This window comes from Oncorhynchus masou, chromosome 23, assembly GCF_036934945.1.
Source record: "Oncorhynchus masou masou isolate Uvic2021 chromosome 23, UVic_Omas_1.1, whole genome shotgun sequence".
In the NCBI taxonomy this organism is placed as follows: domain Eukaryota; kingdom Metazoa; phylum Chordata; class Actinopteri; order Salmoniformes; family Salmonidae; genus Oncorhynchus; species Oncorhynchus masou.
In genome coordinates, this window is record NC_088234.1 from 37,131,244 (window position 1) to 37,150,076 (window position 18,833).

Below are 18,833 nucleotides of genomic sequence, written 5' to 3' on the forward strand. Positions count from 1 at the left end.
GCCCATGATCACTCTGGATGAACTGCAGAGATCTACAGCTGAGGTGGGAGACTCTGTCCATAGGACAACAATCAGTCGTATATTGCACAAATCTGGCCTTTATGGAAGAGTGGCAAGAAGAAAGCCATTTCTTAAAGATATCCATAAAAAGTGTTGTTTAAAGTTTGCCACAAGCCACCTGGGAGACACACCAAACATGTGGAAGAAGGTGCTCTGGTCAGATGAAACCAAAATTGAACTTTTTGGCAACAATGCAAAACGTTATGTTTGGCGTAAAAGCAACACAGCTCATCACCCTGACCACACCATCCCCACTGTCAAACATGGTGGTGGCAGCATCATGGTTTGGGCCTGCTTTTCTTCAGCAGGGACAGGGAAGATGGTTAAAATTGATGGGAAGATGGATGGAGCCAAATACAGGACCATTCTGGAAGAACCTGATGGAGTCTGCAAAAGACCTGAGACTGGGACGGAGATTTGTCTTCCAACAAGACAATGATCCAAAACATAAAGCAAAATCTACAATGGAATGGTTCAAAAATAAACATATCCAGGTGTTAGAATGGCCAAGTCAAAGTCCAAACCTGAATCCAATCGAGAATCTGTGGAAAGAACTGAAAACTGCTGTTCTCAAATGCTCTCCATCCAACCTCACTGAGCTCGAGCTGTTTTGCAAGGAGGAATGGGAAAAAATTTCAGTCTCTCGATGTGCAAAACTGATAGAGACATACCCCAAGCGACTTACAGCTGTAATCGCAGCAAAAGGTGGCACTACAAAGTATTAACTTAAGGGGGCTGAATAATTTTGCACGCCCAATTTTTCAGTTTTTGATTTGTTAAAAAAGTTTGAAATATCCAATAAATGTTGTTCCACTTCATGATTGTGTCCCACTTGTTGTTGATTCTTCACAAAATAATACAGTTTTATATCTTTATGTTTGAAGCCTGAAATGTGGCAAAAGGTCACAAAGTTCAAGGGGGCCGAATACTTTTGCAAGGCACTGTACAAGTGATAAATTGATAGCGATGAAAGTATGAGACTTATTATAATATATTTTTTCCTCACAAGATTTCCACAAGTACTGCTAAGAGAACCAAAGGGTTGAAGGGTAACTGTTTAAAGAAACCACAGCTGCTGTCATTCCATTGATTCCATTAATTAAAATGCTAAACATCATCTATTAAAGTTCTCCCCTAGCATTAATTTAGATGTACTCAGTTTGACAAATGGATGTTTTGTGTAGAGGTGGTGGGGAACAAATGTAATTGTATTGGACACATGCACCGAATACAACTTTACTGTGAAATGCTTGCTTATGAGCCCTTCACAATGATGCAGACTTAAAAATAAGAAAATAGGAAACATACAAATAGTATCACAAGAGGAACTATATACAGGGAGTAACAGTACCGTTTCACTGTGCAGGGATACAAGATATTTGAGGTAGATATGTACATAATGCCAGGGTTATTGTTGACGAGGCATCAGGATAGATAATAATAAGAGAAGAATAAAGAACAGAGTAGCAGCAGCATATGATGATTGTGAATGTATGTGTGTGTGTGACATTGGTATATATGCGTGTTATATTTGTGCGTATGTAGTGTATGTGAATGTGTTATGGGCTTGTGTGAGAGTGTCAATGTAATGTGTGTGAGTGAGTGTATATAAAGTGTATACAGTACATTCGGAAAGTAGTCACTCCCTTGACTTTATCCACGTTTTGTTACGTTTCAGCCTTATTCTAAAATGTATTAAAGTGTTATTTTCCCCTCATCAATCTACACACAATACCCCATAACGACAAAGCAAAAAAACATTTTGGGGAAATTTTTGCAAATGTATATACAGTTTGAAATTATGCTTTACAGCGAAAGCAATCCAAGCGTTTGTGTAAGTTTATCGATAGCATAACATAACATTATGTCCACTAAGCATTAAGTAGCTAGGTCACAAAATCAGAAAAGCAATCAAAAATATAATTTACCTTTGATGATCTTCGGATGTTTTCACTCACGAGACTCCCAGTTACACAACAAATGTTCCTTTTGTTCCATAAAGATTATTTTTATACCCAAAATACAGACGTTTGTTTATCACGTTATGTTCAGAAATCGACAGGAAAGAGCGGTCACGACAACGCAGACGTATATTCCAAATAATATCCATAATGTCCACAGAAACATGTCAAACGTTTATAATCAATCCTCAAGTTGTTTTTAAAATATATATTCGATAATTTATCAACCGAGTGTGTAGCTTTTTCAATAACAGCGAGAGAAACAATGGCCGTTTTACGCAGTTGCACAAAACTCAGAGAGCCCCCACCTATCCACTTACGCAATTGTGATCCTTCACGCTCATTTTTTAAAATAAAAGCCTGAAACTATGACTAAAGACTGACATCTTAGGGAAGCCATATAAAAAGGAATCTGGTTGATATCCTTTTAAATGGAGGATAGGCATGCATAGGAACACAGAGGTTTCAAACAGCTTTCGCCTGCAATATCAGTTCTGTTATACTCAAAGACAATATTTTTACAGTTTTGGAAACTTTAGAGTGTTTTCTATCCTAATCTGACAAGTATATGCATATTCTAGTTTCTGGGGCTGTTTCAAATGGGGACGTTTTTTAGCCAAAAACGAAAATACTGCCCCCTACACGCAAAAGGTTAAACAAATCAAAATATTTGTTATATTTGAGATTCTTCAAAGTAGCCACCCTTTGCCTTAATGACATCTTTGCACACTCTTGGCATTCTCTCAAACAGCTTCAAATTCAAAAACATTACAATACATTCACAGATTTCACAACACACTGTGCGCCCTGAAGCCCCTACTCCACCACTACCACATATCTACAATACAACATTTGAATTTGTACTTGTATAGGGCGTATGTTATCGTGTTTGTGTGTATGGGTGTGTCTGTGCCTATGTATGTGTTGCTTCAAAGTCCCGCTCTTCCATAAGCTGTATTTTCATCAGTTTTTTAAATCTAATTGTACTGCATGCATCAGTTACTTGATGTGGAATAGAGTTCCACGTAGACATGGCTCTATGTAGTACTGTGCTGCTCCCATAGTCTGTTCTGGACTTGGGGAATGTGAAGAGACCGCATGTCTTCTGGGGTAAGCATGGGTGTCCGAGCTGTGCGCCAGTGGTTCAAACAGATAGCTCGGTGAAATCAACATACCTCTCATAAATACAAGTAGTGATGAAGTAAATATCTCCTCTACTTTAAGCCAGGAGAGATTGACATGCATATTATTAATGTTAGCTCTCTGTGTGCATCCCAGGGCTAGCCATGCTGCACCAATTGCAATTTTCTTAAGTCCCTTATTGTGGCAACTGACCACACGACTGAACAGTAGTCCGGGTGCGACAAATCTAGGGCCTGTAGGGGAAGATGAGGAGCGGTGCCATGTGAGGACGTACTTTTCTGAGCTCCTCATCAGAACATTTAAATATTTGATTAGTTTGTTCCAACACATATGGGTAGATTGTAATGTTGATCAAAATCAAAATACCACTCTACAATCTGAGACTCAATTGTAAGGCTTACTGTCATGTTTTTGTCATTTTTGTCAACGATGCCAGGCACCAGCCGCAAGAATCAGCCTAAGGCTAATGCTAACAGACCAGCTAGCCTAGCCAAGGACCATGAGGCTACCCAACGGCTGAACAATGCACAGTCGAGGCGACTGGACAAGAAGCTATTCTACAGGCGTTAACTGAAATAAAGCAGAAATGAATTGACAAAATGGACGAAAAAGGCAGAGATGCAGTCGGCAGAGCTACAAAACCAGGTTAGCCAGTTGAGAGAGGAGCTGAAAACTGCCCTTCGAACTGGCTAGATCCAACCTTGAGGCACTGGACATCCGCATGACCAGCCTGGAGACCGCGGCTAATGGCCACTCTGACTCAATCACCACACTGGAAAGAAATGTTCTACAAATGAAAAAGGAAATCATGGAACTTAAAGAGAAAAACTCAAATTTGGAGGCTAGATCCCGTCATTCGAATTTACGTGTGACGGGTGTGAGAGTAAGACAAGAGGATGGCAAGTGCCCTTACAGAGTTCATGGCAGAGATGCTATAACAGGCACTTGGTCTGGGCAAACCCCCACTGCTTGACAGCGCACTTTACGAGATAGACCAGAGGATGACCAGCCACCACGAGCATTCATGATAAGATGTCACTACTGCCAAGAGAAAGAAGCAATCCTCCGCAAGCAGCCGAGGTCAAACAAGTGATATTCACACTTGGAGACCAGATCCGAATCTATCCTGGCTACACGCAGGCGGTTACCAAGCAGAGGACTGCCTACAGGGAGGTGAGAACTATGCTCAGGGGCTGTGAGGGAATCCGTTATGGCCTGTGATATCCTGCGAATTTGAGGATAACAACCCCAGACGGCTTTGGAAAAGCTTCTCAGAACCAGCGCTAGCTAAGGATTTCATTCTGAAGAATTTGACACGCAAGTGAAGATCAAACACAACAGTAATTCAGTTCTCTCTTTCCAACTTTGGGTGAAATTCTAGCATAACAAACCAAGCTAGGAAGCAACAGACTATTTAGCTATATGGGGGGGGGCAAGTTATACTAGCCAGTATAAGGACTGAACCAGGCAATCCAGCTGCATGGGTCGTTACTGTTGTTGATCTGTTAACGGACCGGTTACCTGTGCTGCAAGGGACTGTAACTCCACCTGGAGAAGATGGGTATAACGTTATGTGAATTTCTCCAGTAATCAGCATTTTTGATTATGATGGCACATGTTAATGCCAGATTAGCTAGTTAGCTAACATTTACATTACAGATCGGACCTCTTTAGCTAACATTAGCTGACATCACTTGTTATCAATCTCAGCTAATTTGGACAAGAGCATTAATATTCATGATGCTTAGACCAATACTAATGTATTATTTAAGATATCTTGTTATTTTGTTTAGATGGCTACCTTCAAAAACATATATTGGAAGGATTTCACTAGTTTGTTTAGCTCTCATATTTTGAGGCAACCATTAGTTTACTTATAATGTTGGTTTAATGCGTCTCTTTTGCTTCTGTTTGAGCTAACCTTGTAGCTAAACCCATGCTACAAGCGCAACACAGCCATAGCTGTTATCTTTCCCCTCCATAGTTTGGAATTTTCCATCTAAGCTATCATTATAGATCGTGTGATCTCTACTTTCATTGGTTTAGTTCGAGTTCGTAATTCCCCTCCGTTATTACATAGCTCTGTGTAGCCGGGAGCCATGAGACATTAATTAAAATGTACAAATTACATGTCATACCAACTAAATCCACTAGATGGCATACAAGTTAACGGTATGATTATTTACCTGCATAGCCCTGCTATTTTATCAATAAGAGCGGGTTGAACTGGGTGATTTGAAAGGGAATATTGTGTGTTGCGGCACATTACAATACACAAAAAATCTGTTTGTTATTGTTATATTTTTAAGGGAGTTTTGCTTCCTCTCCTTTTGATAGCTTGCTGACTGCTTAATTTGAGGTCATCTTAAATTAACAAACATAATTGAGTGTTACAGAACACAAAAGTAACAGGGTAACCACACTGATATATTTACTCTCAGACTCAGATACTATAAGTTACAAAAAAATGTACATTGAAAGTTTGCATGTGCTGCCATATGGCAAGGAATTCCCGGAGTCACATATTTAATGAAGCTGCCAGCTGAGGACTTGTGCGGTGTCTGTTTCTCAAACTAGACACTAATGTATGTGTCCTCTTGCGCAGTTGTGTACCGTGGCCTCCCACTCCTCTTTCTGTTCTGGTTAGAGCCAGTTTGCGCTGTTCTGTGAAGGGAGTAGTACACAGCGCTGTACGAGATCTTCAGTTTCTTGGCAATTTCTCGCATGGAATAGCCTTCATTTCTCCGAACAGGAATAGACTGACGAGTTTCAGAAGAAAGGTCTTTGTTTCTGGCCATTTTGAGCCTGTAATCAAACCCAACAAATGCTGATGCTCCAGATACTCAACTAGTCTAAAGAAGGCCAGTTTTATTGCTTCTTAAAATCAGAACAACAGTTTTCAGCTGTGCTAACGTAATTGCAAAAGGGTTTTCTAATGATCAATTAGCCTTTTAAAATTATAAATTTGGATTAGCTAACACAACGTGCCATTGGAACACAGGAGTGATGGTTGCTAATAATGAGCCTCTGTACACCTATGTAGATATTCCATAAAAAAATGTGCCGTTTCCAGCTACAATAGTCATTTACAACATTAACAATGTCTACACTGTATTTCTGATCAATTTGATATTATTTTAATGGACTTTTTTGTGTGCTTTTCTTTAAAAAACAAGAACATTTCTAAGTGACCCCAAACTTTTGAACGGCAGTGTACATTTTTCCAGCAGCAGACTATGATCGATAATGTCAAAAGCCGAACTGAAGTCTAACAAAACAGCCCCCAATCTTTTTATCATCAATTTCTCTCAGCCAATCACCAGTCATTTGTGCAAGTTCTATGCTTGTTGAATGTCCTTTCCTATAAGCGTGCTGAAAGTCTGTTGTCAATTTGTTAACTGTACAATAGCATTGTATCTTGTCAAACACCATTTTTCCAAAAGTTTACTAAGGGTTGGTAACAGGCTGATTGGTCGGCTTTTTGAGCCAGTAAAGGGGGCTTTGCTATTCTTAGGTAGCATAATTACTTTTGCTTCCCTCCAGGCCTGAAGACACACACTTTCTAGTAGGCTTAAATTGAAAAATAGGAGTGGCAACATCGTCCGCTATCATCCTCAGTAATTTTCCATCCAAGTTGTCAGACTTGGGGTAGCTGAGTGGTTAGAGCGTTGGACTAGTAACCGAAACCTCCGAGCTGACATGGTATAAATCTGTCGTTCTGCCCCTGAACAGGCAGTTCACCCACTGTTCCTAGGCTGTCATTGAAAATAAGAATTTGTTCTTAACTGACTTGCCTAGTTAAATAAAGATAAAATAAATAAAAAACTTGGCTTGTCATTGTTGATAAACAATACTTATTTCACCTCTTCCACACTCACTTTACAGAATTCAAAATTACAATGCTTGTCTTTCATAATTCATAAATATATTTGGATGTGTAGTGTCAGCATTTGTTGCTGGCACGTCATGCCTATGTTTGATAATCTTGGTAATGAAAAAATGATTAAAATAGTTGGCAATATCAGTGGGTCTTGTGATAAATGAGCCATCTGATTCAATGAATGATGGAGCCGAGTTTGCCTTTTTCCCCAAAAAGTAATTTAAGGTCCACCAAAGCCTTTTATTATAATTCTTTATGTCACTTAACTTTGTTTCATCGTGTGGTCTCTTCTTCTTTTTATTCAGTTTAGTCACATGATTTCTTAATTTGCAATATGTTTGCCAATCGGTTGTGCAGCTTGAATTATTCTCATCCTTCTCAACCATACAAATTTTACAATTCCTCATCATTCCACAGGGATTTAACAGTTTTTACAGTCATTTTCTTAATGGGTGCATGTTTATTAGTAACTGGAATAAGCAATTATATAAATGTGTCAAGTGCAGCATCTGTTTGCTCCTCATTACACACCATGGACCAAATATTCTTTACATCAACAACATAGGAATAACTACAAACCTTCTTGTATGACCTCTTATACACTATATTAGGACCAGCCTTTGGAACTTTGGTTTTCCTAGATATGGCTACTATATTGTGATCACTACATCCGATGTATCTAGATACTGGTTTCAAGCTAATTTCTGCAACATTAGTAAAGATGTGATCAATACATGTTGATGATTTCATTCCTGTGCTGTTTGTAACTAACCTGACTGATAACATGAACCAGGTTGCAGACACCGGTTACAGTTTGAAGCTTTTTCTTGAGTAGGCAGCTTGATGAAAGCCAGTCAATATTTAAATCACCCAGAAAATATACTTATCTGTTGATATCACATACATTTTCAAGCATTTCACACGTATTATCCAGATACTGACTGTTAGCACATGGTGGTCTATAGCAGCTTCCCACAAGAATGGGTTTTAGGTGAGGTAGATGAACCTGTAGCCATATTACTTCAACAGTATTTAACATGAGATCCTCTCTAAGCTTCACAGGAATGTGGTTCTGAATATAAACAGCAACACATCCACCATTGGCATTTCTGCCTTTTCTGTAAATGTTATAACATTGTATTGCTACCATTGTATCATCAACAGTATTATCTAAGTGACTTTCAGAGATATGAATGTCATCAGTTACTAGCAAATCATTGAATCCATGAACCTAGTTTCTTAAGATACATATGTTAATGTGGGCGCCCGAGTGGCGCAGTGGTCTAAGGCAATGCATCTCAGTGCTAGAGGCATCACTACAGACCCTGGTTTGATTCCAGGCTGTATCAAAACTGGCTGTGATTGGGAGTCCCATAGGGTGCAATTTGGGTGGATCCTATCCTCCTTATAAAACGTGTTTGTTTCAAAAAGGTATTGAAATTGTCAACAAAAGTTACACCAATTGAGCTGCAATCACGTAGCCAGTTGTGAAGAGAAAGAAAATTGAATGCTAAAGCGTTCAATGCCATGAAGCAGAGCCAGATATGATGGGTATTTTATTAGTGTCTAGTAGAGAGTCAATCAGCTCTTTACAATGTCATCAGCTGCCCTTCATAATGTAATTAAAACCCACATGGACAACAATGGAATCGATTTACATGTCCTGTCGTAGTACCTTCGGGAGTAGCTTAGTAATGTAACTTACTTGAGCTCCAGGATAGGACATTGTTTTTGTACCAGGAATGGTCCCATTTCTTACCATGGAACTGCCCAAAATCACGGCTGGTGAGAAGGATGAGGAAATCCGCCAACTCCCACGCTTCACAGGATTCGGATATCCCCAGTGCTGGGAACCCCCAGTGATGAAGGTGCAGCAAAATCAGGCTCCAAGACGGCAAAACTATTTGTTGTTTGTATCCGCTCCAGGCCTCTCGTTGGGAGTGTAGTCTGCTTTGAGGTTGGCTACTGTCTTCAGCTTCCACGGCTCGTGACATGCGACCATCGTTGATTGCCATGCTCCTCTTGGTGTGCTCCTTTGACTCCGCTATCAGATGGGGATCTCCGGGCAACAACGGCCAGTCAGATGACAACAAACAACAAGGCGGAGATGAATCTGACGAGCGCGAACGCTGTCCAGCCACCGGTGTAGAAGAGGTTAACATTCCACTCTGTGCTTACCCCAGTTTCTTACGTAGGCTGGCGATCTGAGTAATCAAGGAAGCCACCTCAAGCCTATAATCCTCGGCAAGCAAACAATTGCTGCATTGGAACTCGGAGTGATCCGGTTTGTACCGAAACAAAGCGAAGTAGATACAGCTCCTACAGTGCTGGAACCGTTAATTTATTTCTCCAGACAAAAGGTCTCCATTGCAAAACTCATCCGGGACTAACTTTGTTAGCTTAATGGTTAGCAGCTCTGTCAAACAGGCTATTAAGTGGGATTCTGGGACAAGAAATAGCAGGACGAGCTGTTAAAAGCAAACAGCATCGTGGAATCCATGCAAAAACAAGTTCATTATTTATATTGAACAAATATTGGTTAACAAATTGAGTGTTTCCAGCATACAGTGTTCAGCTGCGCACATTGATGATTTCAATGTGTGATGACGTGGCCAAGCAAGCTGTCATGTGCCTTTTACTGAGGAGTGGCTTCCGTCTGGCCACTCTACCATAAAGGCCTGATTGGTGGAGTGCTGCAGAGATGGTTGTCCTTCTGGAAGATTCTCCCATCTCGACAGAGAAACTCTGGAGCTCAGTCAGGATGACCATAGAATTCTTGGTCACCTCCCTGACCAAGGCCCCTGTGTGCTTGGGGACCTTCAATGCTGCATAAATGTTTTGGTAACCTTCACCAGATCTGTGCCTTGACACAATCCTGTCTCCGGGGGCTCTACTGACAATTCCTTTGACATCATTGCTTGGGTTTTGCTCGAACATGCACTGTTATCTGTGGGACCTTATATCGACAGGTGTGTGCCTTTCCAAATCTTGTCCAATCAATTGCATTTAAAAAAAGGTGGACTCCAATCAAGCTGTAGCAACATCTCAAGAATGACCAATGGAAACAGGATACACCTGAGCTCAATTTCGAGTCTCATAGCAAAGGGTCTGAATACTCATGTAAATAAGGTATTTCTGTTTTTAATTTTTAATACATTTGTAAACACTTCTAAAAAACTGTTTTTGTTTTGCCATTATGGGGTATTGTGTGTAGATTGATGAGGAAAAAATGTAATTTAATACATTTTAGAATTTTAGAACGTAAAAAAAATATGGAAAAAGGGAATGGGTCTGAATACTTTCCGAATGCACTGTATATAGTCTTGTCAGTGTGCAGAGAGTCAGTGCAAGATATGGTCAATGCAGATAGTCTGGGTAACCATTTAATTAACTATTTAGCAGTGTTATGGCTTGGAGGTAGAAGCTGTCTCGTAGCCTGATGGTCCGAGAAGTGATGCTCTGGTACCGCTTGCCGGACGGTAGCAGAGTAAACAATCTATGGCTTGTTTGGCTGGTCCAATTTTTTGGGCCTTCCTCTGACATCGCCTGATATAGAGGTCCTGGGTGGCAGGGTGCTCACCCCTGTGATGTACTGGGACGTCCGCACCACCCTCTGTTGCCCTCTGCGGTCGAGAGCGGTTCATTTGTCATACCAAGCTGTGATGCAGCCAGTCAAGACGCTCTCAATGGTGCAGCTGTAGAACGTTTTGAGAATCGGGAGGGCCCATACCAAACGTTTTCAGCCTCTTGAGGGGTAAGACGCGCTGTCGTGCCCTCTTCACGACTGTGCTGGTGTGTGTGGAGCATGTGATGTAGATGCCAAGGAACTTGAAGCTCTTGACCCGCTCCACTACAGCCCTGTCGATGTGGATGGGGACGTGCTTTCACCTCTTTTTCTTGTAGTTCATGATTAGCTCCTTGGTCTTACTGACGTTGAGGTAGAGACTGTTGTCCTGGCACCACACTGCCAAGTCTCTTCCCTGTATGCGGTCTCATCGCCGTCGGTGATCAGGCCCACCACTTTCGTGTCGTCAGCAAACTTGATGATGGTGTTGGAGTCGTGCATGGCCTCGCAGTCATGGTTGAACAGGGAGTACAGGGGAGGACTAAAGGTGTCAGCATGCTTGCATACTCCCTTAAAATACCTTTGGTCGAACAACAAGAAAAACGCGGCATTAGTACGGTTTGTCCATTTTGAGATGCCGTAGCCAATATACACTTCCTCAAAATAGTCCAAATTAATCTCAGATCATTAATTTTGAAAATTTTCCAGAGGTGATCTTAGTTGCGCAATTTTACATTTAAATAAGATGTTTGCTGCAGTATTTCTCAATGAAAAAATGTGCATGAAAACAAGTTGTCTCTTGTTGAATGACAACAAAGACGTCATTGAAAAAAATCTACTGTTGACCAATTACCAACGAAGGGGCTTAGACTTAGGCTCCGAGCTTTGGCTTGCCACCAATAAAAAGATGTGTGACCAAACAGCCGAAAAAATTCCTCACCGAAGTCCAAGACAAACAAAATGTTGTCATAATATATGCACAAACTCTTCTGAACTGTTTTGGCTGGGAAGTATGCGGACGCCTCAAGCACACACCCCTGAGGGGCTCCCGTGTTGATGGTCACCGTGGCAGAGGTGTTGTTACCTACCCTCACCAACTGGGGCAGCACATCAGGAAGTCCAGGATCCAGTTGCAGAGAGAGGTTTTGGTGATGAGCTTGGATGAGCTGTAGCATGGTGTAGCTATCAATGCCCTCTTTCTGACCTCCCTCCGGTAGCCCGCACCACCCCGCGGCACCGACCCGCTCCTACAGCTGGTGGGTAGTGCCATGCTGGCATCAAAGATGCCCTTTGTCCCAATACTGGACAGTCACAATGTCACACTGGCCCCCATTGTCCAGTCACTAGTCAGTGACACACCAAAACAAACAGTGGACCACCCACTCAGAGATAACAAGGCTAACAGTATAGATTACTATTTATGTAATGGATGACTGTGTTAATAGCTAGCTCACTTCTACTGTACATTGTCACTGTAGTGTACAGTGTCCGATCATTATTACAACACTCATTTAAAGCATCAATAATACCCTGATATTGACATTCATCAATAGCATGCTGTATCTACATACAGTGATACACAAGATCAATGTTTCCCCTAAATTAATTTAACAGCGGGAAAGATCCTAGGTGAAATATTCAATGGAAGTGTTGTCTGTTTTCAGTGTATGGCATATCTCAACAAAACAATCTACGAATCATCATGGCAGTGTGTGTGTTTGGAGCAACAAAGAGTGTATTATAACACACGCAAGGAAATGTGGCACACACACACACACACATACACACAGAGCTACAAGCCTACGTTAATGACCCAAAGAGGACATGACATGACACAGACGCAACTTTCTTTTATTTAGTCCTGTGGGTATTTCTCCATCCATCTGTTAACATAACTGACCCTGAATTTGTTCTCTCCTGTCTCCCACCATATCTTTCTGTTTGTTTACATACTCCTCTGCTCCATTCAATGGCACTTTGTATCCATCGCTCACCTCTCATCATTCCATTGGCCCATGTAGGTATACACACAAGCTCTCTCTCTGTCTCTCTCACACACACACTAAGGTAGCATACAACAGGGGACTGGGGGGTGAGACTGGTCTGCTAACTAGCCTAAATACATTAAGCTTATGCAGAATAGCATACTTCTGTGGCTCAAATCAGTGCACACTGTTAGCTGGTTGGGCATTTCACTCTAACATTTTCCTTGACAAACAACAACATGTATATGAATTGTAAAAAGCAGATCAAAACACATACATCAGACCATGGGGGTATGCGGGTATTACTTAATCCAAAAGAGACATCATATACTCATTTAATCTGATGTCATGCTATGGATCAGTTTTTGCCTAAAGTGTGATTCAGATGGGGGACTTGGCTACTCTTTTGTTCTTCTGTTTCCTTTTTTAGAGCAAGTAGTCCTTGAAAGAGATGAGGAAAGGAGGAAAGACGGGTCTGCTGCCATTCAATTTAGAGATGAATGAAAATAAAAACAGAGGGGGGGAAAATAGGGATTATTGTGTTCATGGAAAAGGCCCCTGAAAAAGATGAGCAACATGTTCAAAGAATGAAGACTCAAGACTGAGAGACGAGTGTGTGCAGAATGGGTAGAAGGTGAGAGAGGAGGCCTAATTTGAAGGTTGGGGGCGAGGTGGTATTGTTGTATTCAGTTATGTGTGAAAGACTTGAAGGAGGTCTACGGGAGACTTCCGAGCAGGGCAGGGCAGGGGGTGGGCTCTGGCCCCTTCCAGAGGCTTTGAAGACAGGCAGATTAGTAACACAGCATTGGCTGCAAGTCTAGCGTGAAACTTTCACTTTTGCCACAGACCGGCCGGTACACAACCCACCCCCCCAAAAAAATACTACCCCGCACCCACTAACTCCACCACAATCAAAACACCTCACTGACCTCCTGTACCCGAGCCCCCACCACCATCCCACCCTCTTACCCCCTCGGTCTTGCTGCAAAACAATTTGCATCACAGAGCTACTGCCAGTGAGTGTATAGGCCACGGTTGTGTTAATTAGGGCACACAATGACAAATGTTTTAAAGTGTTTTGCAACTGAAAACGAATATAAAAGTTTTTTCATTGTACAGGTCTAGCTAGTCCCTCCCTGTTTTAATTGTTTTACTTGCCTAATGAACACAGTCTAGGCTAAGTTCCTGCTTTTAATAAAATTATGTTAACCCAATGTGGAATAGACGTTGAATTGACGTCTGTGCCCAGTGGACTGCATGGGTGTGAGAGAGAGTAAAAACAAGTTACAGTACTTACACATCGCTCTGGTGAGTGTACACACGGTCGAAGAGAGCCTCAGGAGCCATCCACTTCACCGGGAGACGACCCTGAGGACAAACCCACACAGGTCAGAGGTCAATAGGTCACAGGGTTGAAAAAGTTAGATATCTGTGCGCAAAATAGACATCCTCTGGGGTATTTTATGACCAATATTTATTCGCCAATCATGCAGTTCTTCCAGGTTCCTGGTATTCCCAGGAATATCATTAGATCTGGGAATGTAATTTTTGTTTAGGATCCCCATTAGCTGACGCTATAACGTCAGCTTATCTTCCTGGGGTTCAACACAGAACTATAAAGACATTAGAAACAATTACCTTTTACCTTAAGACATTACAAACACTTAACAAGTAGACATTAAAGAGCATTAAAATACCTTAGAGGTAATACATCTAACATTCAGTGGGATTAGTATCTGTCCAGTCATGTGGTCGATCGTAGTAGATGTTCTTTAATTGTTTTCTTGAAGTTGGATTTACTTTTTGCCTGAGAAATGTGACTTCGTAAAGAATTCCATTCGGTGATGGCTCTGAATATTACTCTAGATTTGAGATTTGTCCTTGGTCTGGGGGGTATAAGGTTAACTTTCCCATCTGGTTTGGTGGTGGTTATGGTCGTTACTTGTATACACTAGTTGGGCAGAAAAAAATGTTGGTTTCTTGAATATTACTACACCCCCCCCCCCCCCCCAAAAAAAAAACAGGAAGCCATGAGAGATTAAGATGCATTCGGTAGACATTCATACAGTTAGCGCAATGAAGAGCTAATCAGGCAGCACTGTTTTGAGCTAGTTTTTTTTGCAGCAGATGACCATATGGCTGGACAGTACTCTAGATGTGATAGAACCAAAGCTAGAATTCCTTGATTAAGAGTGCTGGATGTTACATACTCAGAACATTTTCTTGTTATAGCAATGCCCCTACCTATTTCGATTACAAGGTTAACTATATGTTCAAACCAGGATAAAGCTGCGTCCAATGTGACACCAAGTAGTTTCCACAGACAACCCATCCATCGACAAGTTTAATTGAGGGTCACCAGCAAGCATTTATCTTGTACCAAATAAAACACATTTTGTTTTAGAAATAGTCAACACCAATTTGTTAACGTTAACCCACTCAGACACTGTCCTTAGTTCTTTGTTCAGTACATTTGTGAACTCATTATATGCTGATACAGCGCTATACATTGTAGAGTCATCAGGATACATAACCACTCTTGCTTTATTCATTACTGAGGGTACAGTAAATCATTAGTAAAGAAGTGGGTCTAGGCAGCTAATTTGAGGAACACCACAGTGTAAATCTTTACTGTTCGAAAAGCTACCACTAAATAATAATTTTTGCCTTCTCCTGGATAGATAGCTTACCATCCAGAATAGAGCAGCATAACATTTGAGTTTACCTAGCAACAGTTCATGATCCATTACATCAAAAGCAGCACTTAAGTCTAACACTGTGCCCATAAACTTCCTGTCATCCATACTTTTTAGCAAATCTGTCAGAGCCCTCCCACTCACTGCAGCGCTAGATAGAACTTTGTAGAATAACACCCATCTACGCAAAATCTATGTGATTCTATGTGATAAATTTGGGTCGCAGGTTCACAATTTGACCTTTTCTGAGATTTCTGCCAAGCAAGGAGGAAAGGAGCCGACCTAATCCCACATCCCAGTCCCACTTTTACCTTGCAACCCCGTTGGACATAATTTCACCTGCCAATCAAGTGTCCATCTTCCCCCTCTGACTGTGGGCTACATCCCTTGTTGCATGTTGCCAGATCATTACGGTAAAATATATCGACTAAAATGAGAGGGACAGACTAGTGAATGCGCAACATAACGTCCACTTCATAGGATGACACATATGGGCTAAAAGGATCATGTTTAATGTAACAAATGTTTCATTAGATTGTAACTGCCACGTGTGCTCCCTCTCCGGCCTCTAGGTACCAGGCAGCTCGTTATGGCATACACCTCTTGCCATCGTTACGCGCACCTGCGCATCAGTGGGGGTGACCGGTCCGCATCAGCGGGGGTGACCGGTCTGCTCCTGATCCCCGGGATCGTCCCTTGGGTTGGCGTCCTGCGGCTGGAGCTGACAGCGCCGGGGAGGGGGTACCGTCAGATATGCTCTCTCTCCGGCGCTCTAGGTCGCCATGCTCCTGCGTCTCAGCCGGATTGGCTGCGCCTCTGCAGAGGTGACCGGTCCGCTCCTTTTCCCTGGGATCGTCATTTTTGTCGGCGTCCTGCAGCTGGAGCCACGCGTCAGGGAAGGGGGTGCAGTCACGTGTGCTCCCTCTCTGGCCTCTAGGTCACCAGGCTGCTCGTTATGGCGCACACCTGTTAACATCGTTACACGCACCTGCGCGTCGTCAGACTCACCTGGACTATATATATATGTCACTCCCTTTGGTTCCTTCCCCAGGTGTCATTGTTTCTGTTTCATGTCTATGCATTGTTCGAGGTTCTTGGTTTGTATTATGTTCATTTTATTAAAACACTCACTTCCTGAACTTGCTTCCTGGCTCTCAGTGCACATCGCTACGATAACTTTCCTACAGTAGTCAACTGCCAGTGAACATATCCTTGTAAATATATTTCTGCTGCTGATATCATCAGCCTAGGTACTGATGCATGCATCTATCGAAATGGTAACTGTGGTAAATACTTCCCAAAGTTGTGTCAAGTTGGCTGGATGTCCTTTGGGAAGTAGACCATTCTCGATACCGGTCCATCTGGCACCTCCTAAAATGTACCATACCCGGCGCAAAGGAACTTAAATATTTTGTCTTGCCCATTCAATACATGTCTCACTTGTCTCTAGACAACAACACAAATCCTTTCACCTCTCTCATCTCCTCCATCTACATTGCAGTGGATTTAACAAGTGAAATCAATAAAGGATCATAGCTTTCACCTGGATTCTCCTGGTCAGTCTGTTATGGAAAGAGCAGGTGTTCTTAATGTTTTGTACACTCAGTGTATAATCCATGTATTGAGACTTTTACACCCTCAAATGAGTCTCTGATATTGCTAATACATAAATGGTATGACTACTCATTTAATTAATCTTATTCTTTAAACTGCATTTATTCATACTGTATGAGCAATCAACAGACCTTTCTTTGGTTCAGAGTATTTGATTGGACGAGCATGAACCAGAGACACTCAGTCAGTGTGTGTGTGTGTGTGGGGGGGGGGGGGGCTGAGATTACTAACCCAAAGGTGTATTTCTGTCACTCCTCATAGGCCCTTGGGAGAAGGGTGAACAATCAGTTTGTCATACCGCAGGTAGGCTATGTCCCCACATTCACCCGCAGCATTCATAGCTGGCATGAGTTATTATCTTCTTTGGTGGACTGCCTCAGAGAAATCCTCATTGATGAAGATGCTGGACCCTTTAAGGGTTTTTGCTCTTTCAAGAACCTCAAGCTTGTCCTTGAACCTGAAGGACTTCACTACAATCGTGCTTCATTCTATAGACAGAGGACTCCTGATATCTCCAGGAGTGATATGTATATATTTTTGTTTCTTTATCTGTTGTGGTCTAGTTTTTGCTAGCTAGTAGTCTTTTTGCTTGCGAGGGCCATCTACTTTAAGTGCTGCCTGTCTTCCCAGTGGCCTACTTGGTGTGTGAACTGCTGACTGATCATAATTTTCAGATAGTTGTTGACACATCAACCAGGATCAAGGGGCAGGAACTGTGTGACTTTCTTTGGTAATCAGTGGCTGTATAGGTGGGGGAGTGGTTTCACTTCTCCTAGGCAATCAGTGTTAGCGCTTCAGTCGCCCCTGGTTTCTCAGTCGCAGCTGTAAGCGGCGGTCAGGTCAGTTTTGTCACAAAAGTCGGCAAAACAAAAACAGTTCTGCCGAGTTGTTCGAGGAAGGCGCCACACAACTCTCACTTGACTATCTTACCTAGATTTTCTAATGTTTGCTCTTTTGTAGCTTTGTCAACTATGTGTGTGTTTTCTATACCTGTTTGCACCTCTCTCGGCAGGCTTTACAGACACTCCCCACCCCCTGGCTGCAACCCTTCTAATTTAGTGTACCCTGCGTGCACAACCCATGTGGAATTCCGGGTCTCTGTTAGCATTTGGAACAGCCAATTTGCAGTCAAGAACGCAGAGTTCATCTCAGCCTATACTTTTCTAGAGGCTGCTGGACCTACTAATCTCACTGCAACCCCCCCACCCTTTCCAGGACTCTGATCACTACTTAGTTTCCTGTTCTATCTCCCTTTCCACCAACCCTAACCACTCAGCTCCTACCCAGATGGTCATGTGCCGTCACAATCTTTGCTCTCTCTCGCCCACTACACTCTCCTCTTCTATCCTATCATCGCTCACTTCTGCTAAATTCTTCTCCCTCTTGTCTCCTGATTCTGCCTCTTCGACCCTACTCTCCTCCATTCCCGCATCCTATGACTCGCCTTGTCCCCTTTCCGCTCGACCCTCCCCTCCTACTCCGTGGCTGAATGACTCATTGCAAGCTTACAGAACAGGGCTACGGGCAGCTGAGCGAAAATGAAACTTCCGGAGGACCTATCATCCTTTCACTCCCTCCTTTCTACCTTCTCTTACTCTATCTGCTGCTAAAGCCACTTTCTACCACTCTAAATTTCAAAGCTTTTACCTCTAACCCTAGGAAACTCTCCCCCTCCTCCCTCTGCGGACAACTTTGTCAAGCACTGACAAAAAGGTTGACGACATCTGCTACTCATTCACTAAGCCTATTGAGTCCACTAGTCTCAAACACACAGAACTACCCTACGTCTTGTCCTCTTTCTCCCCTCTCTCTCCAGATGACATCCTGCAACTAGTGAGGTCTGGCCACCCAGCCCCATCCCCTTCTCCCATTCCTCCCTTCCCTCATCAACTCATCCCTGACCACCGGCTGCATCCCCTCTGGCCCGAG

The 18,833-nt window shown here is 42.4% G+C and overlaps 1 protein-coding gene across 7 annotated transcripts in view; it reads right to left on the bottom strand.

The window, feature by feature from the left end:
• Positions 1-18,833, bottom strand: part of LOC135510771 (fibroblast growth factor receptor 2-like) — a 122,439-nt gene that overhangs the window by 19,605 nt on the left and 84,001 nt on the right. For all 7 annotated transcript variants that reach the window (XM_064931973.1, XM_064931974.1, XM_064931972.1 and 4 more), the window contains one exon: positions 13,892-13,962. In XM_064931973.1, coding sequence (XP_064788045.1) covers positions 13,892-13,962 — 71 coding nt within the window. The remainder of the gene's footprint in view (positions 1-13,891; positions 13,963-18,833) is intronic.